Source organism: Pristiophorus japonicus, chromosome 7 (genome assembly GCF_044704955.1).
Source record: "Pristiophorus japonicus isolate sPriJap1 chromosome 7, sPriJap1.hap1, whole genome shotgun sequence".
In the NCBI taxonomy this organism is placed as follows: Eukaryota; Metazoa; Chordata; class Chondrichthyes; family Pristiophoridae; genus Pristiophorus; species Pristiophorus japonicus.
Window position 1 is genome coordinate 73,557,890 of NC_091983.1, and position 12,791 is coordinate 73,570,680.

Below are 12,791 nucleotides of genomic sequence, written 5' to 3' on the forward strand. Positions count from 1 at the left end.
CTAACCTCCTCTATTTGGACCAGATACACTTTGAGACAGAGACTTCAGACAAATGGATATACAAGAGCTTTGCAGGGCTATAAGTATTATTTGTGATTTCGCACTCCGGAACACAGCCTCCAATTCTGGGACTTGCCACTCTATGTACATTTCAAGGCCCAGACTACAATAGTAGTCTATTTGTAGTTTTGGCCAGGGCACTGAGTACCATAAAAATATAGAAGTTCACAGTACAGAGGGAGGCCATTTGACCCACTGTGTCTGTGCTGGACCTTTGCAAGTGCAATTCAAAATAAATTCCACTGCCTTGCTTTCTCCACTAGCCCTGCTTGAAATATTTATCCAGTTTTCCCTATAAAAGATACAATGGTCTCTACCTTAGCTAATCCCTGTGGCAGTGCATTCTATGCTCCAGCATAAATAAATTCATCCTCACTTCCCTCTTCACTCTTGGTGACCATTTTAAATTGTCATCGGCTCCACAACCAGATGTTGTGCAAGGGAATCGTTTGTCTTGGACCCAAACTTTGCGGTTCTTGCTTTTGACAGTGCTGTGGAGCCTGTCCAGCTCCACTACCCTCTATCGTCCCGAGCAAGTCCAGCCCCACCTACCCTCCTCCCAAACACACAAGGGATCCAGATGGGCAGCTGACTTAGGCTTTGTGGCTGTGTGTGATAGTAACCTGACAGTACCTTGGGTCTTGGAAACCGTGAGCTACATGCATTCTGTACATTTTTGTGTGGAAGCCTTGGTTTTGTAATCACGCCAGCTCTGATCGCCTGAGGGACTGGTAGCCAAAATAGTTTTGTTATCAACTGCATTTGAGTGGATCAATCCAGATCACGACTAGATTGGTTCTATTGACAATGTTACATAGTTTCAAAAAGTGGGAAAGATGCTGTTCAGTTCTTGATCTGAAAGTTGTTCAGGTCAAGATAACACTGCTGCAGAATATTTAGGCAGCATGCCTACGAGACTGGCTGGTTGCATGAGACTTGCAAGATGCTAAATTTCATATCGCTAAATAGTTATATTCAGTTCAATTTTTAGGGTTGCAGCTATCAAAATAGTGTGTTCCCTTTCGTCTTTCTTCATTCCCCAGGCTTTCACACAGTACCATCAGTTATTACAGTGCATCTCATAATGTGACACATGCACATCTGCAAATAGACAATTGGCTCATAAGGGCTTGCTGTTGAGAGATTGCTCAGGCTGCCATTCAGCAGGTAGTTGTCACAGTCTAGCAGCTCTACTTTGTCAACTGCATGCATTGTTATGCAGAGCTAAGGTAAGATATGACATTAATAGAAGTATTGTTCCAGCAGCCGTGTCTTTTTGCTCCACTCTGATTCGCAGCCATTCAGATTGGTTTCTCTTCACAAATCAAAAATGGAATAGTATCTCTGAGTGCTGCAGCCATCTTCATCCCAAATGAGGAACTGTTTCTGAGATCTCTAGTGAATACACTCCATGCTTGGTCTTCCTACAGACCATCTTTATTCCCACTAGTTGAGATCGGTTCGCCCTTGTCTCTGGATCGGAGTTACTGGTCCTAGGAATAGTGTCCTTCAGGGGATTTTGCTGCACACACACTATGCTCAGTTATTACTGGTGACTGATGCTTCCTTGTAATGATGGGGGACCCAGTTACAGAATGAATGGATCAAAGCAGATAGTCTGTGGGAAAATCAATCTGGCACATCACCATGCTCAAATTCAAAGTGGTATGTATGTTTTGGCTCTGAGATGCTTTGGGATTTTGTTGTTGGATACCACACAATACAACAGTCATGTCAGGTAATGACCATCTCCAACAAAACTGAGCTGAAACAGCTCCCATTAAAATTCAGTGACATTATTATTATTGAATCTCCCACCATCAAGACCTTGAGGGTTATCATTGACCAGAAACTCAACTAGACCAACCACATAAAGGGTGCGGCTACTCGAGCAAGTCAGAGGCTGCGTATTCCGAGGCGAGTGACTCACCACTGGACTCCCAAAAGCCTTTCTAGGTACAAGTGAGGAGAGTTCTGGAATACTGTCCACTGACCTGGATGGGTGCAGCTGCAGCAATACTCGAAGCTCAACACCATCCAGGAAAAATCAGCCCACTTCACTTGATTAGCACCTCATCCACCAGCATAAACATCTATCCCTCCATCACTGCTGTACCATGGCTCTAGTGTATACTAGAAGGACAAGACCAGCGGATGTATGGGAACATCAGCACCTCCAAGTTCGCCTCTAACTCGCACTCTGTCCTGACTTAGACATATAATCGCCGTTCCTTCATAGTTGCTGGGTCAAAATCCTGGACTCTCTACATAACATTGTGGGAGCATCCTTACCACATGGACTGCAGCAGTTCAAGAGGAAGGCCTACCACCAACACCTTAGGGCAACTAGGGATTGGCAACACATGCTGGCCTTGCCATCGATGCTCACATCTTCTTACGGATTTTTAAAAAGTTGTCTGTTACATTAATAAAAATGATTGGGACTGCCTTTGTCAAGGCACAATAATCTTGTACGATTGTAGGCTTGTGATTGAACTGTAGGTAAAATTATAGTTACAACTCGCTTTAATTAAAGCAACAGCCAATGCTCAGTTTGGTGAATGATCCTCTAGTGGAAGATGTACACCAAAATATTTTCCACATTTGGGGGTACAAAATGATAGACCTTTTTCCATCACTGGGCATTCACCAGCTCTTGTTTATGCTCAAAATCCAATAGTGGCACTGGATGGTCCTTCCTGTTAATAGAAACAAATATTTATTTTCTTGTTTCTCCTAATACTCTGAGTATATTGGAAAGACAGTCAGCTTTATTTGATGGTCTTGGTGTTGAGCAATGACATGTTGAATCAAGATATAACACCAAAGGTAGTGAATGCATTATAGGCTTCATGGAAAACATCAAATTGAACGTAACTAGAAATGGAAAATATGTACACCAAGAGCTTTAAGGGAGGCTGATCCTTGTGTAATTTTATTTTAATTGAACATGGCTTGGTAACGACTTCAGACGATGTAGGATTCTATTTGAGTAATGATGGCTCTATAAATAGTCAACCTTTTAACCACCCCTGAATGTGTGATATTTTTGATCTGAGCAGTGTGATTTTACTTCACTGCACTAACATGTAGCAAACTTTGTTCAAGATTGAAACTTTTGCCTGAAAATTTCTTTTCTAGGTGTATGATTTTGTAGATTGCTATACAATGGCTCAGTAGATAAGTGCATTGCATTATATGGTACTTGGGAAAGCCCAGAGATTTTCTCCCTTGCTCTGTGTTGAGTTAGCTGAATTCACTTGTGTGTCAGGAATATTGCAATTAATATTTCTTAGAGAGGATAACATTTGCCAGAATGCCTGCTCCTGATCCCCTTTCTGTGATCTCTGCTGGAAAGTGCATATGTGTAGATAACTGATTGGTACCTAGTGTTGTTGTGTCCAGCAAAAAAAAAGCCTACAATCTTGCTTGGGGAAGCTCAAATAATTAACATACTCTTTCAAAATGTGGCATTTAGTTTAAGTTTGCTATTGTTTATTTTGAAGATAATCATTAGAGAAAACTGAATATAAACTTTAAAAGGTAAAATAATACATCTTTAAATTTACATTTTGAATAAACGTTATACAGATAAGTTACATTTTGTCACTACTGTATCTTTTTCAGCTTTACTTGCCTTGGAAGTCCTTCCACTAGCATTGCCTCCTACACCAAGACAACTACAAGAGGAAGAAATAAAACGGATAGAAGAACAGGAGGAAAATACCTTTCGGGAACTTCGACTATTTCTCAGGGATATTACCAAAAGACTTGCCATTGACAAACGTTTTAATATCTTTAGTAAGCCTGTGGATATTGAAGAGGTAAGTTAAGGTAGTTTTTAAAATTCTTCATTTGTAACAGCTGATGTAAGGAGAGTTTTTTGCCAGGGGACCCTTTCAATAATTGGCTATGCTTATGACTCCCCCAAGATATCCAAGTGTAAATGATACGCCATATGAACCAAGATCATCCCAGATTTGATTCCTGATCATTGCTGAGTTACTACATCTCAGGAGTGGCACTACAGCCAGTATGAAGGGAGTGAGGCTTGAAGAAAATTAGCAGGGTTCCTGCACTCGGTCAGCATCTAGTAATTTCTCATGGAAGAGGCACCTGTGTGAATGTTAGGTGAGGACAGAAATTAGTTTGATTGCATATCCACATTGGATGGCTCATGAGTACAATTGGGATATGCTAAATTAAAAGGGGGCCAATGTGACAAGTGTAAGTTGAAGGGAACCATCTGAGATAAGCTAAAATGGCCTTCAGTGCAACCAAGGGAAGTAAAAATTAAAAGACATAAGAGCATAAAGGAGTAAGCCATATGGCCTGCTCTGCCATTCAATAAGAACATGGCTGATCTGATCTTGGCCTCAACTCCACTTTCCTGCCTATTCCCCATTACATAAGAAATAGGAACAGGAGTAGGCCATATGGCCCCTTGAGCCTGCTCCGCCATTCAATAAGATCATGGCTGATCTGATCATGGACTCAGTTCCACTTCCCTGCCCACTCCCCTTATCGTTAAAGAAACCGTCTATTTCTGTCTTAAATTTATTCAATGTCCCAGCTTCCACAGCTCTCTTAGGCAGAGAATTCCACAGATTTACAACCCTCAGAGAAGAAATTTCTCCTCATCTCTGTTTTAAATGGGCAGCCCCTTATTCTAAGATCATGCCCTCTAATTCTAGTCTCCCCCATCAGTGGAAACATCCTCTCTGCATCCACCTTGTCAAGTCCCCTCATAATTTTATACGCTTCGATAAGATCACCTCTCATTCTTCTGAATTCCAGTGAGTAGAGGCCCAATCTACTCAACCTTTCCTCATAAGTCAAACCCCTCATCCCCGGAATCAACCTAGTGAACTTTCTCTGAATTGCCTCCAAAGCAAGTATATCCTTTCGTAAATATGGAAACCAAAACTGCATGCAGTATTCCAGGTATGGCCTCACCAATACCCTGTATAGCTGTAACAAGACTTCCCTGCTTTTATACTCCATCCGCTTTGCAATAAAGGCCAAGATACCATTGGCCTTCCTGATCATGTGCTGTACCTGCATACTATCCTTTTGTGATTCATGCACAAGTACCCCCAGGTCCTGCTGTACTGTGGCACTTTGCAATCTTTCTCCATTTAACTAATAACTTGCTCTTTGATTTTTTTTCTGCCAAAGTGCATGATCTCACACTTCACACTTTATACTCCATCTGCCAAATTTTTGCCCACTCACTTAGCCTGTCTTTATCCTTTTGCAGATTTTTTGTCCTCCTCACTCATTGCTTTTCCTCCCTTGACTTCTCTATAGTTCAAGAATCTGTCTATCTCAGCCTTGAATATATTCAATGACACAGTCTCCACAGCTCTCTGGGGTAGATAATTCCAAAGATTCACAACCCTCAGAGAGGAAATTCCTCTTCATCTCCATCTTAAATAGACGACTCCTTATTCTAAAACTATGCCCTCTAGTTCTAGATTCCCCCATGAAGGGAAACATCCTCTCTGCATCTACCCTATCAAGCCCTCTCAGAATCTTATGTTTCAAAACGATCACCTCTCATTCTTCTAAACTCCAATGAGTACAGGCCCAACCTGCTCAACCTTTCCTTATAAGACAACCCTTTCATACCAGGAATCAACCTCGTGAACCTTCTCTGAACTGCCTCCAATGCAAGTACAGGTAAATCCCTCCTTAAATAAGGAGACCAAAACTGTATGCAATACTCCAGGTATGGTCTCACCAACACCCTGTACAGTTGTAGCAGGGCTTCCCTGCTTTTATACTCCATCCCCCTTGCAATAAAGGCGAACATTCCATTTGCCTTCCTAATTACTTGCTGTACCTGCATGCTAACTTGTTTGTGTTTCATGTACGAAGACACCCAGTTTTCTCTGTACCACAGAATTCTGTAGTCTCTCTCCATTTAAATAATATTTTGCTTTTCTATTCTTCCTACCCGTGAATAACCTCACATTTTCCCACATTTATACTCCATCTGCCAAATTTTTGCCCACTCACTTAACCTATCTGTATCCCTTTGCAGACTCTTTGTGGCCTCTTCACAACTTGCTTTCCCACCTATCTTTGTATTGTCAGCAAATTTGGCTACAATACACTCGGTCCCTTCATCCATGTCATTAATATAGATTGTAAATGGTTGTTACAGTTTGCCAACCTGAAAATTACCCATTTATCCCAAATCTCTGTTTTCTGTTAGTTAGCCAATCCTCTCTCCATGCTAATATATTACCCCCAACCCCGTGAGCTCTTGTGCAGTAACCTTTTATGCGGCACCTTATCGAATGCCTTCTGGAAATCCAAATATGCTACATCTACTGGTTCCCCTTTATCCGCCCTGCTCGTTACATCCTCAAAGAACTAATAAATTTGTCAAACACTATTTCCCTTTCATAAAACTATGTTGACTCTGCTTGATTGTATTATGATTTTCTAAATATCCTGCTGTTTCCTTAATAATAGACTCCAGCATTTTTCCAATGACAGATGTTAGGCTAACTGGCCTGTAGTTTACTGCTTTCCGTCCCCCTCCTTTCTTGAATTGGGGCGTTACATTTGCAGTTTTCCAATCCACTGGGACCTTTCCAGAATCTAGGGAATTCTGAAAGATTACAACCAATACATCCACTATCTCTGCAGCCACTTCTTTTAACACCTTCGGTTGCAGGCCATCAGGTCTGGGAGACTTGTCAGCCCTTAGTCCCATTAGTTTGCCTCGGACTTTTTCTCTAGTGATAACGATTGTTTTAATTTCCTCCCTTTTGCCCCCTGATTTTCTACTATTATTGGGATGTTTTTAGTGCCTTCTACTGTGAAGACAGATACAAAATATTTGTTCAAATTCTCTGCCATTTCCTTGATTCCCTTTATTAATTCCCCAGTCTCATCCTCTAAGGGACCAACATTTACTTTAGCTACTCTCTTCCTTTCTATATACCTGTAGAAGTTCTTACTGTCTGTTTTTATATTTCTTACTAGTTTACTCTCAATCTATATTCTCCCTTGTTATTTTTTTAGTCATCCTTTGTTGGTTTCTAAAATTTCCCAATCTTCTAGCCTACCGCTAATCTTCGCAACATTGTATGCCTTTTCTTTCAATTTGATAAAATCCCCAACTTCCTCAGTTAGCCACTGATTGTTCATCTTAGTCTTTCTTTCTCAATGGAATATATCTTTGTTGAGAATTATGAAATATCTCCTAAATGTCTGCCACTGCTTATCTACCGTCTGGTCTTTTAATCTATTTTCCCAGTCCATTTTAGCCAACTCTGTCTTCATACCTTTGTAATTGCCTTTATTTAGGTTTAAGGCACTAGTTTCAGACCCAAGTTTTTCACACTCGAACTGAATGTGATTCTCATGTTATGATCACATTTCCCTAGAGGATCCTTTACGATGAGATAATTAATTAATCCTGTTTCATTACATATTACCACATCTAAAATAGCCTGTTCCTTGGTTGGGTCTGTATTGTTCTAAGAAATGTAACGTATTGTTCTAAGAAACTGTCCCGCCATGAACTCGTCCTTAAGACTACCTTTGCCAATTTGATTGTCCAATCTATCTGAAGATTAAAGTTGCCCATGATTATTGCATACCTCTCTTACAGGCCCCCATGATTTATACTCTGTCTGACAGTCTAGCTTTTGTTAGGGGGGCTTATTGACTTCTCCCACCAGTGACTTCTTTCCCTTGCTATTTCTCATCTCCACCCAAACTGATTCTACATCTTGATCTTCCGAGCCAAGATCATTTCTCACTACTGCACTGATCACATCCTTTATTAACAGAGCTACCCCACTTCCTTTTCCTTTCTGCCTATCCTTCCAAAATGTCAAGTACCCCTGAATATTCAGTTCCCAGCCTTGGTCACCTTGCAACCACGTCTCCGAAATGGCTATCCGATCATGCCCATTTATTTCTATTTGTGCCATCAATTCATCTATCTTACGAATGCTGCATGCATTCCGATAAAGAGCCTTTAATTTTGTCTCTTTACTATTACTGTTTTTCTCTACTCTGACCCTATTTGCTGGTGCATTCTTATGTTTGTATGCTGTGTCCCTTCCTGTCACACTCTGGTTATCATTACCCATATCGCTAGTCTGCACTCTTGCCTTGTTCTTTCTTTATAACTTTCTAAATTTCCCCTCGCCCCCCCCCCCCCCCATTTTTTAGTTTAAAGCCCTATCTACAGCCCTAGTAATTTGATTCGCCAGGACACTGGTCCCAGCCCAGTTTAAGTGGAGCCCGTCCCGCCAGAATAACTCCCTTTTTCCCCAGTACTGGTGCCAGTGTCCCAAGAATTGAAACTGCTTCTTCCCTCACCACTCTTTAGCCATGCATTTAACTCTCTGACCTGCTTGATCCTATGCCTATTTGCGCATGGCTCGGATAGTAATCCAGAGATTATTACCCTTGAGGTTCTGCTTATTAATTTAGATCCTAGCTCCCTCAGCAGAACCTCATTCTTAGTTCTACCTATGCCATGGACCACAACAACTGGATCCTCTCACTCCCAAGTTCTTCTCCAGCCCCAAGGAGATGGCCTTAACCCTGGCAGACAACATGACCTCCGGAACTCCATCGCGGCTGCAGAGAACTGTATCTATCCTCCTGACTCTACTGTCCCCTACCCCATTTCTTTTTACTACCCCCACTTGAATGGTCTCCTGTACCACGGTGCCATGGTCAGCTTGCCCATCCTCCCTGCAGTCCTGTTCCTCATCCATACAGGTAGCAAGTCCCTTATACCTGTTGGACAGGGTCAAGGGCTGAGGCTCCTCCATCACTATATCCTGGGTCCCCATACCTTCCTGACTCGCAGTCACACCCTACTGTCCCTGACCACTGACTAACTCTAAATTACTATTTAACCTTAAGGGTGTGACTGCCCCCTGGAGCAAAGTATCCAGGTAACTCCCCCTCCCTGATGCATTGCAATGTCTGCAGCTCGTACTCCAGCTCAACAACTCTGAGCCAAAGTTCCTCGAGCTGCAGACACTTACTGCAGATGTGGTTGCTCGGGATGGCGATGCTCTCCGCCAATTCCCACATGCTGCAGTTATGACACACCACCTGCCCTGCCATCTCTAACCTTGTTTATTTATTAATTAATTAGTGAAAGCTTTTATTCAATCGATATTTTAGTTTTATTATTTAATTACTATATCTGTTCTAAGTTATTAATTTAATAAGTACCAGCATGTTATAGTTTCTCAGCTCTTAATTTAATCTCCTTCACTAACTTAGACAGCAAAGAAAAGCTCACCTACCTGCTCTCCTGTGATGTCACATTTCAATTTTTTTTCCCACCGCGTTCTTTATTCAGTTCCGCTCGCTGTGGTCTCACTCGAGTTTGCTCCTATGGTAGATGTGTGAATGGTAAAAAGGGGGCACCCAAGAGATCTGTAATCAAATTGGAAGCACTTAAAGTAAAATTAAAAGGGGGTAAATGACAGAGGTAAAAATAATAGGGGAACAGTTGAGGGTACTATAATTAAGCCTGGAGCTATGAGTTATGCTTAATGGGTGAAGAGATTCAACATTTAATTGTTGATCAAAAACTTTAAGGAAAGGGTTGTGGCTTTAGAGAGGAAGGTAAAGGGCAGACAAAATTACAACATTTAGAGGGTTCTCCAGTGGAAGTGGATAGAACTAGACCTTAAGTGAATCATCACACACTAGTGAAATGGCTGGGTTAGTATTGGAACTCGAGAGTGAATTATTAGGGATAGGAGTTGAAGAATGATGCAGAGACAGGTTGCTACGGAGACAAATGCTGAGAGCAACCAAGAAAATGGGAATACTGTCTGGATTAAAATTGGTTTGTAAAACTTTCTTTAAAACACCAAAGTAAGAAACCCTGTAAAGCTACTTGAAGCTACAATAACGAGCAGGTAGCAGACACTGTCAACATTCCAGAAGGAATAAAGGTAGCTAGAAAGCTATAGATGTTTAGGTCAAAAATTTAATCAGCAACTCCGAGATTGTAGTCCAAAGTGGGTCATAAATGCAACAAGATAATGAGTTGTCTACCTGGAGCTAGAACAGTGCATACTGAGGAACAGTTCGACAGGATACTGAAGTGGATAGGACTGGACAGGGGTACGGAGAGGTAAACAACAGAGGGGAAAGTAATATTGGAGCCATAAAACTGACATACCTGAGGATCCTTAAAACCCCAAGATAGAAAATGCAAAGTTATGTTCTCTGGAATACTTGTGGTGTTTGGGTAAAGAGCGGAGTTGAAAAGAAAATTGAGAATGCAAATGAGTCTGGCAATCTGGTGTGAAAATAACTGGGCCGAAATCAGCCTGCACCCCGATTGGTACTTTTATCACCCGACCCAGAAGCCCTGCCTCTGGCATGGAATTGGGCTTTGCGCCCCTGAAATGAGGCGGAGCACTGTCTCGGGCTCCACCTTGTTTGAGGGATGCTCCCGGGGCGGCAGCGCGGTGCTGAGGCCAGCGCTACGCGGCAGCTCCGCATAGCGCAAATATGCTACAATGCCCCTCCCCTCCAGTTAAAGGGGTGGGCCGCTGCACACTCTGCAGACCCTTTGGTGGCCACCAGGGACATGCCCCACCAGGCCAGCAGCACGGCACCCAAAAGGGAGTGCCGGGCTGCATGATGGCGGCCCGGTCGAGGCGAGGGCCACGGTCGACTCGACAATATAAAATGGTAGCCTGGGGCGCACACTGCCTCCTCTTTAAGGGGTGCCCCGGCGGCAGATGTCTGGTGTTGATAGCCCACGCCAGCCTTTCGGCCTACTGGGCAATTTCCCCCACAGGTTGCAAAGAGGTCGGAGCACACAGCGATGATGTCATTGCCTGTTGCACGTCATCGTGGGGCGCAACACTACCCGCACATTTCCCCCCTCCCCCCCCAAATCTCTGGGGCAATTTTGCCCGGGGCGAGAATGCTGGCCGTTCCCTGGTGAATGGGATGCAAAAAAGAGTTAACTTCTGCCCCCAGGATATTTTTGTAAGTGAACTAGGACTACTTTCAGAAAAAAAGACTAATACAGGAGAGTTGGGCAGCACCTAAACTATTTAGCAATATTGAGAACTTGTGAAGAAATTGAGGCAGCTATAAAATCATTTAAACTAGATGGGAAGTGGGGGTACAGGGAGGGAAGTAGATCCCAGAGTGGAATGTAGGCAGCAGGTGAGTGTAGATGCTGGACCTTGGTGACATATATGAACCAAAGACCAGGAAAAGGCAGACACTATCAAGAAAGAAGGTTAATCTACAATAAAGTGCAAAAATGATTGCTAGAACCATTAGAAATAAAGGGCCCAAGTTTCGGGCCGCGCCTATAACGGCGCAGCCCCGACCTGGACGCACATTATTTCACGCCACAAAGTGCGCCTAAAAAAACCTTCCAGATTCTCCGGCTCCCTGCTGGTCCTCTGGCCCTCGGCGTGGCGCAGCACGAGCTGTAGGGGGTGGAGCTAGGTCCCTGCGCTGAAAACAGTGCCGGCACATGTGCAGTAGCTCCAGGCGCCCAAAACTCTCCCCTCCCCCCTCCCCCCCCCCCCCCCCCCCCGGACTGGACCCGACCCGCGCGCTCCCCCCCCCCCCCCCCGACCCGAACCGAACCGACTTCCCCCCCCTTCTCCTTCCCCCCCCTTCTCCTTCCCCCCCCCCTTTTCCTTCCCCCCCTCTCTTTCCCCCCCTTCTCCTCCTCCTGCCCCCCCTTCTCCTCCTCCTGCCCCCCTTCTCCTCCTCCTGCCCCCCTTCTCCTCCTCCTGCCCCCCCTTCTCCTCCTCCTGCCCCCCCTTCTCCTCCTCCTGCCCCCCCTTCTCCTCCTCCTGCCCCCCTTCTCCTCCTCCTGCCCCCCCTTCTCCTCCTCCTGCCCCCCTTCTCCTCCTCCTGCCCACCCTTCTCCTCCTCCTGCCCACCCTTCTCCTCCTCCTGCCCCCCCTTCTCCTCCTCCTGCCCCCCTTCTCCTCCTCCTCCCCCCCTTCTCCTCCTCCTGCCCCCCTTCTCCTCCTCCTGCCCACCCTTCTCCTCCTCCTCCTGCCCACCCTTCTCCTCCTCCTCCTGCCCACCCTTCTCCTCCTCCTGCCCACCCTTCTCCTCCTCCTCCTGCCCACCCTTCTCCTCCTCTCTGCCCACCCTTCTCCTCCTCCTCCTGCCCACCCTTCTCCTCCTCCTCCTGCCCACCCTTCTCCTCCTCCTCCTGCCCACCCTTCTCCTCCTCCTCCTGCCCACCCTTTCTCCTCCTCCTCCTGCCCACCCTTCTCCTCCTCCTGCCCACCCTTCTCCTCCTCCTCCTGCCCACCCTTCTCCTCCTCCTCCTGCCCACCCTTCTCCTCCTCCTCCTGCCCACCCTTCTCCTCCTCCTCCTGCCCACCCTTCTCCTCCTCCTCCTGCCCACCCTTCTCCTCCTCCTCCTGCCCACCCTTCTCCTCCTCCTCCTGCCCACCCTTCTCCTCCTCCTCCTGCCCACCCTTCTCCTCCTCCTCCTGCCCACCCTTCTCCTCCTCCTCCTGCCCACCCTTCTCCTCCTCCTCCTGCCCACCCTTCTCCTCCTCCTCCTGCCCACCCTTCTCCTCCTCCTCCTGCCCACCCTTCTCCTCCTCCTCCTGCCCACCCTTCTCCTCCTCCTCCTGCCCACCCTTCTCCTCCTCCTCCTGCCCACCCTTCTCCTCCTCCTCCTGCCCACCCTTCTCCTCCTCCTCCTGCCCACCCTTCTCCTCCTC

At 45.4% G+C, this 12,791-nt stretch overlaps 1 protein-coding gene across 1 annotated transcript in view; it reads left to right on the plus strand.

The window, feature by feature from the left end:
- The window catches only part of atad2b (ATPase family AAA domain containing 2B), a 177,420-nt gene that overhangs the window by 134,825 nt on the left and 29,804 nt on the right, over positions 1 to 12,791 (plus strand). The window contains exons 21-22 of the mRNA XM_070884187.1: positions 3,688 to 3,884; positions 10,077 to 10,188. Of these exons, the coding sequence (XP_070740288.1) occupies positions 3,688 to 3,884; positions 10,077 to 10,188 (309 nt within the window). The remainder of the gene's footprint in view (positions 1 to 3,687; positions 3,885 to 10,076; positions 10,189 to 12,791) is intronic.